General features: G+C 48.3%; 1 protein-coding gene across 1 annotated transcript in view; it reads right to left on the minus strand.

Moving 5' to 3' along the window:
• Nucleotides 1–642: 642 nt before the first annotated feature.
• LOC141057297 (retinol dehydrogenase 7-like) overlaps nt 643–19,135 on the minus strand; it is a 119,999-nt gene continuing 101,506 nt past the window's right edge. The window contains exon 4 of the mRNA XM_073553839.1: nt 643–1,211. Coding sequence (XP_073409940.1) covers nt 858–1,211 — 354 coding nt within the window. The 3' untranslated portion in view covers nt 643–857. The remainder of the gene's footprint in view (nt 1,212–19,135) is intronic.

Here is a 19,135-nt window from a genome sequence, read left to right on the forward strand (position 1 = left end):
AGCCACATATGTTCCTTATACTGGCCCCAAACAGTAATTATGCTCCCATCCTGGGCCCTTCCTATTATGTCCCTATCCTGGGCCTCATATGTCTCTCCCATCCTGAACTTCAAATGTCCATTCCCTTTATTGCCGTTTTTCTTTAACAACATTTTAAAAAAAAAATAATTCTTACCTGTCAGTTCAGCAGTGTCCTCTTCCTGTGCCATGCATCGATGACGTGCACGCCGACGTCAGCTACCGGCCTCTAATAGGCTGGCGGCTGTTAACTATTGCGGTGCTGGAAGCTAACGGCTTTCCGTACCGAAATACAGTTCAACTGAATGTGCGTCCAAAGACACACATTTAGCTGAAAATAAGAAAATAGTGGGCACACAGAACCATATCTTGCCAGTTCGATGAACCAGCTGCAATTTGAACAATTGCTGAATTCCACCCCTGCATAGGATACACTGGGGTTGTTGCTACAGTTGCTATATCACAACGAAGACACGGGGCTGTTGCTACAAGTAATCGGAAGTAAAAATAAAGTGATGTTGATTTCTAGGTTTTGGGGTGGCATATTCAGCGCAAAGAGAGTCTACAAATCAAGAAATCTACTACCCTCCCCCAACATAAAACAAACATTGTCCAAAAGAAGGCCTGTTTCTGATCAGTAATTTATTCCCTCCAAAACAGCAATCATCTCCATCACAAAAGAGAGAAATGGTATTTTTAATCCCGGCTCACTCTGACTGTGCTTCGGCAGCGAGGATGTCTAATATCAATAAAATGTTAGATTTTTCTCTACAATTTATCTTTAGGCCCCCTGCAGAGGGGTTTACTATTCCTAATCAGACTTCAACCCTCCCGCTGCATTATTTATCAGATTTATTTATTTCTTTGCTGTCATAATGTAGAAATTTATCAAAAAGCAAAGTTGGAAGCCATAGATATAGGTAAAGAATAACTTTTTCTGCAAAACTCATGACCAGATAACGAGTCTTTGGTGAAGGCGATGTGAGAGCGTCTACAATGGTGTCCACAACTTCATAGCTCTTTCTGCTGCCGCAATTACATTTCTTCTTCATAAAGTTTATCACACGTTCAATGGATTTTTTCCTGTAGACCTCCTTTGCCTCTACAGACAGAGAGTCCCAGATTTTTTCTGCGTCCACATATGGTTGAATGTTTGTGGCTGGAATATAATTACTTGGTGTGATAATACATACCTGCAAGAGAAGAGAACAGTTATAGAATTATAATAGCTCCAGTTTTTGGGAGTGTTCAGTTTCTAAGGCTGTAGATCATTTTTGTACTTTTATCCATTCAATAGTAAATGTGGCATCACAGTCCTAGGGCTCCTATACAGGCCTTCCTTACCCCTGACCTGTACAATCTCTGTGCAGTCTGATGGAGACAATAATAAACCTGTAAACAAACTTATATAGCCACAAAGTAGTAAAATATCGGGAGGGAAGTGTGTGTGGGGTGTGTGAGTACAAATGTGTGTGTACCTGTGTGTGTGTGTACGTACATGTGTGTGTGTCCCACAGCTGCCTGCCCACCCACCTCCGTGCAGTCACAGCCGGCAGGAAAGAGGGTGGTTTGCGGCCTGTGCTGGAGATGTGAGTACATGTGTGTGTGTGTGTGTGTGTGTGTATGTGAGTACATGTGTGTATGTGTGTGTGAGTATGTGTGTGCATGTGAGTATGTGTGTGGGTGTATATGTGAGTACGTGTGTGTGTATGTGAGTACAGGTGTGTGTGTGTATAAGTGAGTACGGGTGTGGGTGTATATGTGAGTATGTGTGTGTGTATGTATGTGAGTACGTGTGTATGTGTGTGTGTATGTATATGTGAGTACGGGTGTGTGTGTATATGTGAGTACGTGTGTGTGTGTATATGTGAGTACGTGTATGTGTGTATGTGAGTACGTGTATGTGTGTATGTGAGTACGTGTATGTGAGTACGGGTGTGTGTATGTGAGTACGGGTGTGTGTATGTGAGTACGGGTGTGTATATGTGATTACGGGTGTGTGTATATATGTGAGTACGGGTGTGTGTATATGAGTATGGGTGTGTGTGTGAGTACGGGTGTGTGTGTGTATATGCGAGTACGTGTGTGTATGCGAGTACGTGTGTGTATGCGAGTACGTGTGTGTGTATGTGAGTACGTGTGTGTGTGTGTATGTGAGTACGTGTGTGTATGTGAGTACGTGTGTGTGTGTGTATGTGAGTACGTGTGTGTTTACGTGAGTACGTGTGTGGGTGTATGTGAGTACATGTGTGTGAGTACGTGTATTTGTGCATTTTAAAGCAACAGTACTTAATTAAAGTGGAATGAAATTTTGTAAGTTGAAGTTGAAAGTAAAATATGGTGCCTAATTTAGAAGGAAATTGTAAGTGATTGTTTGGTCATTAATGTGTTTGAACCTGCTTCTAGTTGTGTGATTGATTTGTATAGCAAATTGTGGATCAACAAAGGAGGTAGCCGACTGTATGGCTGATAAAGTAGGTTAGAGGCCTATCACACCTGGGCCTTCTCACTTTAGTCAGCGGGTTTTTTTGTTGTGGGTGAGAGGCGAGGGCAAGGAGCCTTCTGGATACACTGACTTGCTATATGTGGGCTGTAAGACAGAGGTCCAGACACAAAGGAGGGCATTTCAGAAGAAAGATCAGCTGTCTAAGTTGAAGCAGCCTTCCCACAATCCATGGAGCTGGGCTGGAAGGAAAAAGGCCTATTTCTATTCTAGCCAGCTGTTCTAACGGGTGAGAGGCAGAGAGCCTTCTCGTTACATCCTGTAGGTCTACCGGGTGAGAGGCAAGGAGCCTTCCCGCTACACCTTGGTAGGCTCACTCTGACTTGCTATGTGTGGCCGCCCATAGATAAGGTTAGGCACACTAGAGGGGCATTTCAGAAAAAAGGTGAGCTGTCAGGAGAAAAATGTTGAAGACATGGGCAACTTTTTCTGTGTACAGTCGGTGCCCCAATGGGATCCAAGACAGCTATGCAAATTGAAAAAGACAGAAGAAAGGAAGCCGTAAAACAAGTGGGACCAATATTGAAAAAGGCAAAAATACCAGAGTGTGAATATTTGGATGTACAAAAAGGCACAGACAAGGGAAGAAAATAGCAAGTGAATAAATGGTGTTTGAGAATGTGCAGCAGTATGGAAGGTATATTATGAATGTTTTGATTGACAGAATTTAACCAGAGACCCAGACAAAACAGATGGACTTGTAAACACTGTGATCAGACTCAGACGACCAACCAAATCAGGACCTAGAAGGGCAACTAGAATAAGAAAGATGCAGGTGTATTATCCCTGGAGCCCCTCTGACCAGCTAGCTTTGTTGAAGCAGTTGCCTGACCCTGAAGACCAACCATTCCCGTTTTACAGACGCATAAAGGAAGTACAGCAGACATATAAGTGTACCTGGGCAGACCTAGAGAGGTTGGTGAGTTTAAAGGCAGGTGACATACTGGGACATATATTATTAAGACACATACAGATGTGGCAAAGAATCAGGCTTGGGGCATGGATGATAAATCTGCACAGTCTGGGGAAACGTACTGTGAGTCACTTAAACAGTGGGCTACAGTGGAACAATCAGAGCAGTCTACTCCTGACTGACGTGACAAAGCAAAGAGGAGAGAGTGTAGAGATGTACTTTGGACGGTTACAGCTGAAATGGGCAGACATGATGTACATTTGCATAAACCCGCTTGATTTTAGAGTACTGGTGAATGCATTTATTGATTGTATGAACAAAGACTTACGAGACAGCCAGGCCTGAATGGAGATATGTAGGTCCGAAAGACCTTCTTAAGGTAGTTAAAGTAGTTGAACAAACAAGGACAATAAGACAACTTGTCATGTATGCTGGAACACAAGGAAAACAGTGGAGTCGTAATAAGGGACCAAGGGACCTAGAAACAGTGAGGCGCTGGAATTGTGGTACTTACAAAACTTATTGTTAGTGACAATATGTGGCGCCCCTGAGGCTCAGTCGCCACAGAGGTACTGCACCTTCTCCTAAGGTGTAGTGCCCCACCATCCAGGTAAGGTGGGAACTCCTTTCCACGCTCCAACACTCGCACCCCACACACAACAGGGTAGTTCTGCACAACCACATTGCGGCTCAGTGCTTAGAGAGTAGCAGAGCACCTTTGGTGGTTCCCTGCTTGGAACAATGGATGTGCTGGGAGGTGGGTGGAGTTGAGATATATAAAAGAGTGGGAAATGTAGGATTACAGGTTCAGTCTGGCAGAAGGTCAGGCGGGTAAGAAGTCACTTGGACAGGAGTGAGGATCCCTGGAAGAAGGGATGGAGGAAGGAGTGCTGCAGCTGCCTCAGTGATCTGAGCCAGCTGGCACGGGAAGGGGAAAAGAAGGGGAAACACGTAGAACTGCAACCTAAGCTTCCATAAGAGAGAGAAAGATCAGTACGGAACGAAGTAGTAAGGAGAAAAGAGAGGAGACGTGGGTTGGAAGAGGAACCCTGCCTATAGGTTCTCAGCGCAAGGCCGGGGCCCAGTCCCCGAGGTTGTATGGACACTTACGGTTCTGCAGCAGATACCGGTGGAGTAGTAGGCTGTAAATGCACTACTCCCATCTAAGACTTGGGGCACAACAGCAACTGATTTAGAGAGCCGGGACTCAGGAGAAGTGAGTCCCCGAAGCAGGCTACAGCTGTCTGCCATACGAGTAGAGTTCTTGGGAACATTTGACAGGAGGAACTCCAGAGTACCACGGTACTGGAGCTCTTCACACATTAAGAAGCAATAGAGGAGTCGCTCAGGAAAGGTACATGTTGGCGGAGTGTTGGAGAGGAGCTTTTCATCTGGCTTGGAGGTTGGCTGAGTCTCTGACCCGGAGGACACGGCTCGGAGGCAGGCACCCTTATGTACCGCAGACTGAGTAAAGCTTTGGAACTGCAAGCCTTGGTGTCCTCCATTCATTCTTGCGCTAACCCGCTCAGCACCGCTACATCTGGGTACCATCCTTTACACTGCCTGCGCCTTTCCACCACCATTACAACTACACTGCCCTGGGACATCAGCCCTGCCTGTGGAGGGCTATACCATCACTGGTGCACCATACCATCTGTCCCAGAGGATCTGTCTGCAGCGTCGGCTTAACACCTCCCTTGCCGAGCACCACAGGTGGCGTCAAGAACTATTCCATTCCACTTAAACTACATTATAAACTCCCTTTGATTACTTGGGCGCCCAGGGCCACGGACCGGGTCACCGCTGCTATGACACATTCCCCTGACACCGGCCCGGTACCGAGTACCCCACAGCCCTGGGAGGGCGACCCAACTTGGCGTCACGAACAGGATGACGATACCCGATGCCATCGGGTTCTGTGTGCCTGAGATTTGTTGGACTTTGAACTTTTGAAAATGTGCAGAAGACCCAATTTAATAGACTGTGACATGAATATCAAAAATATGAATGTAGTATATATGAAGTATGTATGTAGTATGTAGTATGTATGTATGTTGTATGAATTTTGTATATATGTATGTATGTATGTATGCTGTATGAATGTAGTATATATGTAGTATGTATGTTGTATAAATGTAGTATGTATGTAGTATGTATGTATGTATGTATGCTGTATGAATGTAGTATGTATGTAGTATGTATGTATGTTGTATGAATGTTGTATATATGTAGTATGTATGAATGTTGTATACAGTTGTGGCCAAAAGTATTGACACCCCTGCAATTTTGTCAGATAATACTCAGTTTCTTCCTGAAAATGATTGCAAACACAAATTCTTTGGTATTATCTTCATTTAATTTGTCTTAAATTAAAAAAACACAAAAAGAATTGTCCTAAAGCCAAATTGGATATAATTCCACACCAAACATAAAAAAGAGGGTGGACAAAAGTATTGGCACTGTTCGAAAAATCATGTGATGCTTCTCTAATTTGTGTAATTAACAGCACCTGTAACTTACCTGTGGCACCTAACAGGTGTTGGCAATAACTAAATCACACTTGCAGCCAGTTGACATGGATTAAAGTTGACTCAACCTTTGTCCTGTGTCCTTGTGTGTACCACATTGAGCATGGATAAAAGAAAGAAGACCAAAGAACTGTCTGAGGACTTGAGAAACCAAATTGTGAGGAAGCATGAGCAATCTCAAGGCTACAAGTCCATCTCCAAAGACCTGAATGTTCCTGTGTCTACCGTGCGCAGTGTCATCAAGAAGTTTAAAGCCCATGGCACTGTGGCTAACCTCCCTAGATTTGGACGGAAAAGAAAAATTGACAAGAGATTTCAACGCAAGATTGTGCGGATGTTGGATAAAGAACCTCGACTAACATCCAAACAAGTTCAAGCTGCCCTGCCGTCCGAGGGTACAACAGTGTCAACCCGTACTATCCGTCGGCGTCTGAATGAAAAGGGACTGTATGTATGTATGGTAGGAGACCCAGGAAGACCCCACTTCTTACCCCGAGACATAAAAAAGCCAGACTGGAGTTTGCCAAAACTTACCTGAAAAAGCCTAAAACGTTTTGGAAGAATGTTCTCTGGTCAGATGAGACAAAAGTAGAGCTTTTTGGGCAAAGGCATCAACATAGAGTTTACAGGAGAAAAAAAATAGGCATTCAAAGAAAAGAACACGTTCCCTACAGTCAAACATGGCGGAGGTTCCCTGATGTTTTGGGGTTGCTTTGCTGCCTCTGGCACTCGACTGCTTGACCGTGTGCATGGCATTATGAAGTCTGAAGACTACCAACAAATTTTACTGCATAATGTAGGGCCCAGTGTGAGAAAGCTGGGTCTCCCTCAGAGGTCATGGGTCTTCCAGCAGGACAATGACCCAAAACACACTTCAAAAAGCACTAGAAAATGGTTTGAGAGAAAGCACTGGAGACTTCTAAAGTGGCCAGCAATGAGTCCAGACCTGAAACCCATAGAACACCTGTGGAGAGATCTAAAAATGGCAGTTTGGAGAAGGCACCCTTCTAAAATCAGGGACCTGATGCAGTTTGCCAAAGAAGAATGGTCTAAAATTCCAGCAGAGCATTGTAAGAAACTCATTGATGGTTACCGGAAGCGGTTGGTCGCAGTTATTTTGGTTAAAGGTTGTGCAACCAAGTATTAGGCTGAGGGTGCCAATACTTTTGTCTGGCCCATTTTTGGAGTTTTGTGTGAAATGATCAATGCTTTGCTTTTTGCTTCATTCTCTTTTGTGTTTTTTCATTTAAGACAAATTAAATGAAGATAATAATACCAAAGAATTTGTGATTGCAATCATTTTCAGGAGAAACTGAGTATTATCTGACAAAATTGCAGGGGTGTCAATACTTTTGGCCACAACTGTATATGTAGTATGCATGTTTGTAGTATGTATGTATGGTTTTTTTTTTTTTTTACATTCAACACATTAGCCGGATGATGGGACCAGGGCCGCCATCAGGGCATTACTGCCCTTACTACTGTATGGGGCCCCATGAACAGTAGCAAAAAGAGGGGCCCATATGTGCTGGCAGACCGGGCCCTCCTCTCTTGATACTGCTGTTTGGGCTACAGGTGTAATAGTTCATGGCCGCTGCAAGCCAGATACATAACAACACTGCGGTGATTTAAAGATACACCTACAGTGTTACAGTGTTGTTAGTGAATGCAGTGGCCAGAAATCAGTGCTGTACCTTTAAAGCAGAACCAGGACCAAGTGCATCATGGTCCTGACGCAGTTCATGTGACACACTGCGCGCTCTTCTTCATTCTCGAGCAGAGCAGCAACATGTCACGTTTCTGGGAGACAGAAGATGCTGAAATCGGCGATGAGGCAAAGGGGGCGGGCAGTGTGTGAGGACTTGCAGGAAGTTGCAGAGGGGAGTGAGGTGAGGAGATGGCAATCTGCTGAGGTGTGGAGATGGGAGACTGCTGAGGTGTGGAGATGGGAGGCTGCTGAGGAGATGGGAGGCTGCTGAGGAGATGGGAGGCTGCTGAGGAGATGGGAGGCTGCTGAGGAGATGGGAGGTTGCTGAGAAGATGGGAGGCTGCTGAGGAGATGGGAGGCTGCTGAGGAGATGGGAGGCTGCTGAGGAGATGGGAGGCTGCTGAGGAGATGGGAGGCTGCTGAGGAGATGGGAGGCTGCTGAGGAGATGGGAGGCTGCTGAGGTGTGGAGATGGGAGGCTGCTGAGGAGATGGGAGGCTGGAGAGGAGATGGAGGCTGCTGAGGTTTGGAGATGGGAAGCTGCTGAGGTGTGGAGATGGGAAGCTGCTGAGGTGTGGAGATGGGAAGCTGCTGAGGAGAGGAGATGGGAGGCTGCTGAGGTGAGATGGGAGGCTGCTGAGGTGTGGAGATGGAGGCTGCTGAGGAGATGGGAGACTGCTGATGTGTGGAGATGGGAGACTGCTGAGGTGTGGAGATGGGAGACTGCTGAGGTGTGGAGATGGGAGACTGCTGAGGTGTGGAGATGGGAGGCTACTGAGGTGTGGAGATAGAAGCTGCTGAGGAGAGGAGATGGGAGGCTGCTGAGGAGATGGGAGGCTGCTGAGGTGAGATGGGAGGCTGCTGAGGTGAGATGGGAGGCTGCTGAGGTGTGGAGATGGGAGGCTGCTGAGGTGTGGAGATGGGAGGCTGCTGAGGAGATGGGAGGCTGCTGAGGTGTGGAGATGGGAGGCTGCTGAGGAGATGGGAGGCTGCTGAGGAGATGGGAGGCTGCTGAGGTGTGGAGATGGGAGGCTGCTGAGGAGATGGGAGGCTGCTGAGGTGTGGAGATGGGAGGCTGCTGAGGAGATGGGAGACTGCTGAGATGTGGAGATGGGAGGCTGCTGAGGAGATGGGAGGCTGGAGAGGAGATGGAGGCTGCTGAGGTGTGGAGATGGAGGCTGCTGAGGTGTGGAGATGGGAAGCTGCTGAGGTGTGGAGATGGGAAGCTGCTGAGGTGTGGAGATGGGAAGCTGCTGAGGTGTGGAGATGGGAAGCTGCTGAGGTGTGGAGATGGGAAGCTGCTGAGGAGAGGAGATGTGAGGCTGCTGAGGAGAGGAGATGGGAGGCTGCTGAGGTGTGGAGATGGGAGGCTGCTGAGGAGATGGGAGGCTGCTGAGGTGTGGAGATGGGAGGCTGCTGAGGTGTGGAGATGGGAGGCTGCTGAGGAGATGGGAGGCTGGAGAGGAGATGGAGGCTGCTGAGGTGTGGAGATGGAGGCTGCTGAGGTGTGGAGATGGGAAGCTGCTGAGGTGTGGAGATGGGAAGCTGCTGAGGTGTGGAGATGGGAAGCTGCTGAGGAGAGGAGATGGGAGGCTGCTGAGGAGAGGAGATGGGAGGCTGCTGAGGTGAGATGGGAGGCTGCTGAGGTGTGGAGATGGAGGCTGCTGAGGAGATGGGAGACTGCTGATGTGTGGAGATGGGAGACTGCTGAGGTGTGGAGATGGGAGACTGCTGAGGTGTGGAGATGGGAGGCTGCTGAGGTGTGGAGATGGGAGGCTGCTGAGGTGTGGAGATGGGAGGCTGCTGAGGTGTGGAGATGGGAGACTGCTGAGGTGTGGAGATGGAGGCTGCTGAGGTGTGGAGATGGAGGCTGCTGAGGTGTGGTGATGGGAGGCTGCTGAGGAGATGGGAGGCCGCTGAGGAGATGGGAGGCTGCTGAGGTGTGGAGATGGGAGGCTGCTGAGGAGAGGAGATGGGAGGCTGCTGAGGAGAGGAGATGGAGGCTGATGAGGAGATGGAGGCTGCTGAGGAGATGGGAGGCTGCTGAGGTGTGGAGATGGGAGGCTGCTGAGGTGTGGAGATGGGAGGCTGCTGAGGTGTGGAGATGGGAGGCTGCTGAGGTGTGGAGATGGGAGGCTGCTGAGGAGAGGAGATGGGAGGCTGCTGAGGTGAGGAGATGGGAGGCTGCTGAGGAGATGGGAGGCTGCTGAGGTGAGATGGGAGGCTGATGAGGAGATGGGAGGCTGCTGAGGAGATGGGAGGCTGCTGAGGTGTGGAGATGGGAGGCTGCTGAGGAGAGGAGATGGGAGGCTGCTGAGGTGAGGAGATGGGAGGCTGCTGAGGTGAGGAGATGGGAGGCTGCTGAGGTGAGGAGATGGGAGGCTGCTGAGGTGAGGAGATGGGAGGCTGCTGAGGTGAGGAGATGGGAGGCTGCTGAGGTGTGGAGATGGGAGGCTGCTGAGGTGTGGAGATGGGAGGCTGCTGATGAGAGGAGATGGGAGGCTGCTGATGAGAGGAGATGGGAGGCTGCTGAGGTGTGGAGATGGGAGGCTGCTGAGGAGAGGAGATGGGAGGCTGCTGAGGAGAGGAGATGGGAGGCTGCTGAGGTGAGGAGATTGGAGGCTGCTTAAACGACCAAAAAAATTCTAGAATTCCACTTTTTTCAATTTCACCGCACTTTGAATTTTTTCCCCATTTTCCAGTACGCTATTTGATAAAGCCAGTCATGTCATTCAAAAGTACAACTCGTCCTGCAAAAAACAAGCCCTCACACAGCCATATTGATGGAAAAATAAAAAGTGGGTATATATGATTGGGAAACATCTTCATTTGGGAAATTGTTCTACGCTCGCACTGCGGTGCATGGACTAGGCGCCGATCTCCTGGCCTCCATCCTCATACATGCTGTGAGGCTGCTGAATTCTAGTCAGGAGACCCGCGGCCCGTCCATGCACTGCGGTCCGAGCGCAGATCGATATCCACTGACAGCTTCATACATGTACAGAAAACAATACAATAATCTACAATCAGAAATACAGATTATAAAAAAAAGTCACAATCTGGTTTCAAATATTTTTTAAAAAAGTATGTGACTCATTTCCGTAAAGAAAAAGAAAAATATACCGTATATACTTGAATATAAGTCAAGATTTTCAGCCCAAAAAATTGGGCTGAAAGTCCCCCTCTCGTCTTATATTTGAGTCATATACACCGGGGGGTCGGAGGGGGAGGGGGAGCGGGGGTGTCAGGTCATACTTACCTGTCCTGACGCTGTGTCTTGAGCCCCCAGCTTCTCCCCGTGCTCTCTCTTCCTACCTTCAGCGGTCACGTGGTGCCGCTCATTAAAACTCATGAATATGCGCATATTCATGAGTTTTAATGAGCGGTACCACGTGACCGCTGAAGGCAGGAAGAGAGAGCGCGGAGAAGCTGGGGGCTCAAGACACAGCGTCAGGACGCCATTGTCCTCCTTACAGTATCATGCACTCCCCATACTCCTCCATATAATATAATGCACTCCCCATAGTTATACTAAGTAAGTATAGCGATACTCACCTGTCCTGCGTCCATGGCTGCTTGCTGCTGTCTGTGTCTATCATCGGTCAGTGACTTCAGACAGCAGAGGGCGCGGTGACGTGGTTAGTGCGCCCCGCGCCCCCTGCAGTCTGAACGTCACTGACTGATGACGTGGCAGATAGCGGGGAGCAGCCATGGACGCAGGACAGGTGAGTATCTGACACCCAGCGACGGAGAGGTGAGTATGTCATTTTTTTATTTTTACATGCAGCAGCGGCAGCACATGGGGGAATCATCTATGGAGCTTCTTATGGGGGCAGCATATGGGGGGCATAATCTAAGGAGCTTCTTATGGGGGCAGCATATGGGGGGCATAATCTAAGGAGCTTCTTATGGGGGCAGCATATGGGGGGCATAATCTAAGGAGCTTCTTATGGGGGCAGCATATGGGGGGCATAATCTAAGGAGCTTCTTATGGGGGCAGCATATGGGGGAATAATCTATGGAGCTTCTTCTGGGGACACCATATGGGGGAATAATCTATGGAGCATTTCCCACCCTAGACTTATACTCGAGTCAATAAGTTCTCCCAGTTTTTTGTGGCAAAATTAGGGGGTCGACTTATACTCGGATCGACTTATACTCGAGTATATACGGTACCACAGAGTATTGGGTATTTTAACAAATGATTAATAAGTTACAGTAGAGTAGAGCTCATCCAAAAGAGTCTACCTTGTTGTGGTGGCGGCTTAAAATTCTTTTGGCCAGAACAAAAGCTGCTGGCTATATGTATGATCTGGGAAATGTTAATGTGTGATTGGTGAGGACGTGGTGCAGAAGTGGAGCTTTTTCAAGAGTGGGTAGTGGGACTCTGGAAGATTTGAGGGGTGGAGGCACGGCTGGGGTGGAGCCTGGACGGAGTCTCAAGGGGGCCCAAACATTTTTACAGTATGGGGCCCTGAAATTCCTAATGGCAGCCCTGGATGGGACTACTACTGTCCCATCATTGGCTAATGTGTCAACCACTGTCATTGTAGCAGGCATCGCCCGATAGGACTTGTAGTCCCATCGGACGATGCCTGCACACACACAAGACCCCCAGCAGGCCCGCACAGACCCCCCGGCAGCCGGCACAAGCCCCCGGCAGGCCCGTACAAACCCCCGGCAGCCGGCACAAGCCCCCGGCAGGCCCGTACAGACCCACAGCAGCCGGCAAAAGCCCCCGGCAGGCCCGTACAGACCCCCGGCAGCCGGAACAAGCCCCCGGCAGGCCCGTACAGACCCCCCGGCAGCCGGCACAAGCCCCCGGCAGGCCCGTACAGACCCCCGGAAGGCCCGCACAGACACGCACAGTGTCCGCCCACACACCGCCCACACTCTTCCCCCATCCCGAACTGGATGTGCAAGTAAAGAAAGGGTTTTTTTAATTCCGATATTTCTGTCCCATTGACTTGAATGGGACTTCCGGTATTGGAATCGGCGATACCGATACTTTTTTGGGTATCGGGCCGATCCAATCCGATCCGATATTTCTCAATATCGGATGGTATCGCTCAACACTAGCTATTAATGATGTTACAGAGAGTGTGACCTCAATCATCCCTAACCCACACACAATACTGTCACAGATCCCAGTGATGTCAAAATGTTTCACAGTCAGTGATTTAGCAGGTGCATTTTTCTCTGTACTCCTGCACCCTGACTGTCAGTATCTTTTTTCATTACTCATTAAGGTAAACAATATTGTTGGACAGTCCTCCCACAAAGGGGGAAAGAAATCCCCTGCCATCTATTCAGCAGTGATGGCAGGGATCCTTGAGTAGTGGCAATCACCTCATCCGCTGATTGTACTATTACAGTGCGTGGATGAACTTTTTCTGTTCTGCCTGGACCAGAGGTCCTGCAGGGAAGCCACAGTTTCCTTGCTATGTTTTTTTTTTTTTTTTAGCAGAAAAGGGTTGCAAGGTCTCATGTGACAAATTACAGTATTGCAAATGTGGCACCCCCAGGGGTATGGTCGCCACAATGGCTTTGCTTTCCTCCAGGGGAGGGTAATGCCAGGCTTGGAGGCAATGATAGGTCTCTCTCGCAGTCAATCCATACATGCAACACAGTTCCACTCCAGGCCAGCAAGGGGAACTCTGAACCAGGATTAAGGGGAGGAGTGCTCTCTGAGGGCCACGAGGAAGGAGTGGTCAGTTAGTCTGCGGAGGGTGAAGTGTGCAGATGTGTAGAGAGAAGCTGGAGGTTGAGCTGGTAAAGGAGAGCTCCCTCACAGTGAGCGCATGAACTGGAGCCTGGTCTCCACGGTTATAAGGATACTAACAGACCTGCAACAGACACCAGGGGAGTAGGAGGCTGTAAATGCCCTACTCCCATCTAAGACTTGAGGGCACAACAGCAGCTTGGATAGAGAGCCGGGACTCAGGAGAAAGGAGCCCCCAAGATAGGCTACAGCTGTCTGCCGTGCAAGTAAGGTTCTTGAGAACATCTGACAGGAGGAACTTCAGTGTAACTCGGTACTAGGAGTACTTCATTCAAACAAGCGCTAGGAAGGAGACTGCACAGCCCGTCTGCTGAGAGTAAATCCCTGAGTTGCTTCCAGGCTAGTCTGCTCCGTTACCATCTGTAATCAGGACCCTGGACTGCAGTTATCAAGTAAAGGTACAGAAATTGCACCCAGCTGTGTCTTGTCTACTTCCTACCCTTACGACACTGCTACATCCCAGTGCCAACCACCTCTACACTGCCCTGGGACTATAGCTTCACCTGTGGGGAGCTTTTACACCCTTGCTGCACCCTACCATCAGTCCCAGCGGATCTGCATGCAGCGTCGGCTTAACACCTCACTTGCCGAGCACCACAGGTGGCATCACTATTCCATTCCATTAGCTACATTCCCCCATTACTTGGGCGCCCAGGGCCACGGACTGGGTCACCGCTGCTGTGACACATTCCCCTGACACAGGCCCGGTACCGAGTACCCCACAGCCCTGGGAGGGCAACACAGAAACAAAAGGTGACATTTTTGGGACATTGTATTGCCGAAGGTACGAGACACCTGACTGAAGGCAGGAAACAGGCAATTCAAAATCTCCCTCTACATCAGAATCTGCGCACTTTCCTAGGCTTAGTGACCTACTGTAGGCCTTGGATAAGGCCTGCTTCACAAATGTTGCAATCACTTTATGACTGTTTGTCATCAGACCCCTATGATCTCACTCCTTTGACAATTTATCAAGAAAAACACATGGGGGCACCACTGACCAGGGATCAATACCCGACCCAAATAGATGTGCAACACTTTAGAAAAAGAAATGGGCCAAAAAAGGGGATCACCTGAGGCAGGATTTGAGCATCAAAAATTAACAATCTTTATTATGACACAAAAGACAAGCACATAACAGTTAAAACCATTAAAATTCGTCACACATGTGACATACAAAGATCATAGGTTCGAAATAGAACCAAAAACTCACAGCTATAACACTCCACCACAGTTAGTAAAGACCTAAAGAGATAACCTTAGAAAAATTCAAATGGCATATCATAATAGGGACCCCCTGCAGGTTCACTTGCTAATACAACCTAGTGCACATTAAATGTGCAAAGATAAGCACATTAGCTCCTAGGTTAAATTTCTTGCTAAAAATACAACATGCCTACTAGGTGAGTAGAAAAAAGGGCATGCATGTAACCAAAATGCTTTGTTCACATATAAGTTCACTGGTCCTTAAACATAATTATACCATTTCAAACAGGAGATACATGAACATATATTCAATTGCCGCTTTATATCACACCCTGACCACCTCAGTGATCTTGCAGGAATAAACAGTAGGTCTAAAATAACTATTGCAACATGTCCCTATCTATGAAGAAAGGCCTAGATATAAAAAGGCGAGATCCAGGGAAAAAATTTATTTTCACCTATCAACCCACCATATAATAGTTACCCTTTCAATACCTTAGTCATTTTAGGCACACTGAATCTGATATCAACTGCTAAAGTAACCCCCTGCAAGATAAGGCATGGAACTTCGGATTAGTATATGCCAGTGGCCATCAATAAGGTGGAGTGGAGCCTGAGAGATCAGTGACCCGACAATTTATTCCCCACATGACATCCATTCCATACTCGTACAAGTTCAACCAAAACATCTGTCTATGGCCAGACAGCTCCGTCTTGCATGTGCTCTACTAATTCCTGAATATGTCACCCTCAAAAGATGTAACGTTCTGAATCCAGCCACCCTCCTGCCTGTGGATTCAGAAAAGGGGGAATTGGTGACCGTATTAGCAAGTGAGGAAGAATACTTTGACATGACGCATGAACATGACTGCATAGAACTGTTCCTAATGCAGATTTTGAGGGTTTTTTTGTAGATGGCTCCAGACACCACCAGGATGGACGATTCTACACTGGATATGCAGTAGTATCCTCACATGAGGTAATCCGAGCTGAACCACTCCCTCCTCAAATGTCAGCACAGGAGGGAGAGCTGAAGGCACTCACTGAGGTGTGTAGAGCCGCTGCAGGTGAAGTCGCTAATATTTACACAGATACGAAGCCCATTAAAAATGCAGAGCTGGTGAAACAATTAATGGAGGAATTGATGTTACCAGTCCAGGCTGGCATTGTCAAGGTAAAAGCACACACAAAAGGGGACTCCGTGGAGGTAGAGGGCAACAGAAGGGTGGACGAGGCTGCTAAAGTAGCAGCAAGGCGGCCTAGAGAGCAGTGGACGGTGGCGGAGAGTCAGCGTATTCCAGCCACACTGAGCCTAGATGTCCTGAAATCTCTCCAGCAACAGGCTGCCCAAACAGAGAAGGTACACTGGGGGAGACAGGGAGCTGAGCTGAACTCAAATGGAGTATGGGAGAATAAGGATAAGTTGTGCCTACCAAAGTCCCTGTTCCCAATCATCGCACAAGCAGCACGTGGCCCCACTCACAACTCAAAGAGTCACATGTGTGCCATGGTGGATGCCTTCTGGATCGCTCCTGGTTTCAGTTACGCAGCCACGAAACTTGTACAATCATGCCTCATCTGTGCACAGCACAACCCAGGTAAAACAGTAAAAGTCCCTAAGAAAGCGACACCTAGGCCTCTCTACCCATTTCAGAGACTGCAGATTGACGACATACAGCTACCAAGGTATGCAAATATCCTAGTATGTGTAGATCTCTTCTCTGGTTGGCCGGAAGCCTATCCGGTAAAATGTGGAAATGATAAAACAACTGAAGACAACCTGATGAAGGAACTGATCTGTGTAGTGAAACCTCCACCAGGGGGAGCTGGTGAGGGAAGAGAGGTTACACACTAAGAGCAGCAACCCTGAGCAACAGCACAGGTGCCACAGGTAATGAGAGAGAATAGTCAGACAAACCGAGTCAGAAACTAGCAGGAGCAGATGTACCAGAAGGAGCAGCAATACACGTAGTCAAAATACCAAGCCGAGAGTCAGAAAGCCAGAACATGAGCACAGGGTCCAAAACGTGTGACGAAATACGTGGTCGAGGTACAAGTCGGGGAGTCAGATGCCAGAGAGGGAACGTAACAGCAGAGACGAATACCAAGAGACGGGGTCAGAAATCAGTCCGGGTCATACACGTGAATATCAGTCAAAGGCAGGAGGATCACCAAGGTAGAAGGGTCAGAGGCTCTAAACTGGAAGCTTGAGCTATCACTAACACTGGTCAGCAGGCTGTGAGAGACTGAAATAGCCCAGCTAGCTCCAAAACGAGGCTGAGGAGATTAACTCCCGCATGACCAGTCCGGAGTGAAGACAGCAGAAAATAAACTCCGGACTGGACCATGACAATCTGCAGGTATGGTGTCCCTAGAAACCATAAAAAGCTATAGGGGTACACACTTCACGGAAGAAGTAATGAGGGAAGTCATGCAGGCCCTGGGTGTACAGCAAGCATTTCATACACCATATAGGCCACAAAGTAGTGGGAAAGTGGAAAGACTAAATGGGAAGCTTAAACTGAAAATTCAAAAGGCCATGGCAAACACAGGAAAGAGCTGCGTAGAGTGCTTGCCTCTTGCACTCTTTTCAGTCAGACACACTCCAAAAAGAAACACAGGCTTGTCTCTTTTTGAGGTCCTGTTTGGTAGTGCACCAAAGACTGGTCTGTACTTCCCACAGATGCTACAAATGCAACACAGTTCTATGACAGCCTACGTCCAGGCCGTGCAGGAAAGACTTAATGTGGTACATAAACGTGTTCTCATCCATTCCAAATCCTAATGCCAGTGCAGATGTGCATCAGCTGAATCCAGGTGATTGGGTGGTTATACGCAGACACGTGAGATGGAGCCTGGACCCACGATTTGACGGCCCCTTCCAAGTCCAGCTGACCACATTCACCTCAGTAAAACTTGAGGGAAAGCCCACCTGGATCCACGCCAGTCACTGCAAGAAGGTCCTGTCAACAGTAGAATGACTGTTCTCCTGTAGGGTCGGTGGGCCGGACTGGGGGGTGGTCCCTCTGGGTACCGCGCAGCAACATAAAGACACAAGATGAGGCAGGTTTCGGGTTCAACAGGTCCAAGTTTATTCTCTCACCGTCCGACTGACGATCCTCACAGTACACCACAATATTTCCTTCGCGGCCATCCATTTCCATGGCCGCTTCACGCACACCGTACTTTACACCGGAGACGTACATGTACGCACCGTCCCCTCTTCACTCTTCGCTCCTGTCAGATCTGTCACTGTGGCCACCTTAGGCCCGTAAACCAACAGTACTTTTGCTGATCAGTCGTCTCTCAATACGGTATGCTTTTCCTCCTTGCCTCGTCTCTGCTGCGGTACTTTCGTGTCAGGACCACCCCCGTGACTTTCTCTCTCCTCAGTCCCCCTGGTTTGGTTCTCTCACAGTGCACAAACTGTCGTAGTCCTCCTGTCACTTGAGCTCCTCCTCGGGACTGGAACTTTCTGGAACCCTCCTGTCAAATTTATAACTTTCCCGGTTCCCTCTGACTCCGCCCCCCATGACCAATGGTTTTTTAAGCCCTAAGCTGATGTCAAGTCCTATGCTCACACTCCTCCCTGCCCTGTAATGGTCAACCCAAGGTACTGCACGTCCACTACACTTTCCTAGCTGTTTCCCCAATGTAATAACTGACACCTGTCTAAACTGTGCAAACCTTCCTTTCTCTATTCTGACAAGCCCGTCCGTCCGTCAGGTCCCCTTCCCTACACTCCTAATCACCTTGCTGGCAGTAGCAGGGTTACTGCACTCTACAGAGACACAGGACAAACTCTTAAATGCTGACTGGGACAACAAACTTATTCGGCATCATGCTCTTCTTATAAAGGACATGGAAGGACAGAAACCGAAAGACTGTTGGATCTGTACACACAGCCCAGTATCTGCGAGGACTATGCCGTACTTAGCCTTACCTCTGAAGCCATGGGAGGTATTAACCCCACACTGCATACATAATGAGACTTGGACTCAATCTAGGTTTTGGGGAAAAGATGTGCCCCATGAGATATCTGCCTCATTGGCTATAATCGGATGGGCCGCTAATCCCTGGTTTCAGTTTAATATAACGCGGCCTAAGGTACAAATGTGGTGGCGGGAATATGATTCAGATGTCGAAAATATGGCCGCCAGGAGGAGGACTGAAATCCCTCACTCAGACCCTATTCCCAATGATGGATGGTGGTTCAGTCTTCAGCACACTGGAGCAAATACCTGTGGTGAGGACAATAATTGCTTCCGCATATACAATCATGATCAAACACAGGTTAATGGTTAATGAGACGGTGTACCAGGATGGCGTTGAAGGCTGTAAAGCATCTACGGGTTAAATAATAAGGAAAGAAAGGGGTAAATGTACATCTGGTATAAGTGGAAAACAAATGAATAATACTTGGTGTGCCCATAAGCCTATGTCAGGACTTTTGAGTTTATACCAATGTATACAGACCC

The sequence above is a fragment of the Dendrobates tinctorius genome, unplaced genomic scaffold, assembly GCF_039654945.1.
Source record: "Dendrobates tinctorius isolate UK_male_01 unplaced genomic scaffold, ASM3965494v1 ptg000203l, whole genome shotgun sequence".
NCBI lineage: Eukaryota > Metazoa > Chordata > Amphibia > Anura > Dendrobatidae > Dendrobates > Dendrobates tinctorius.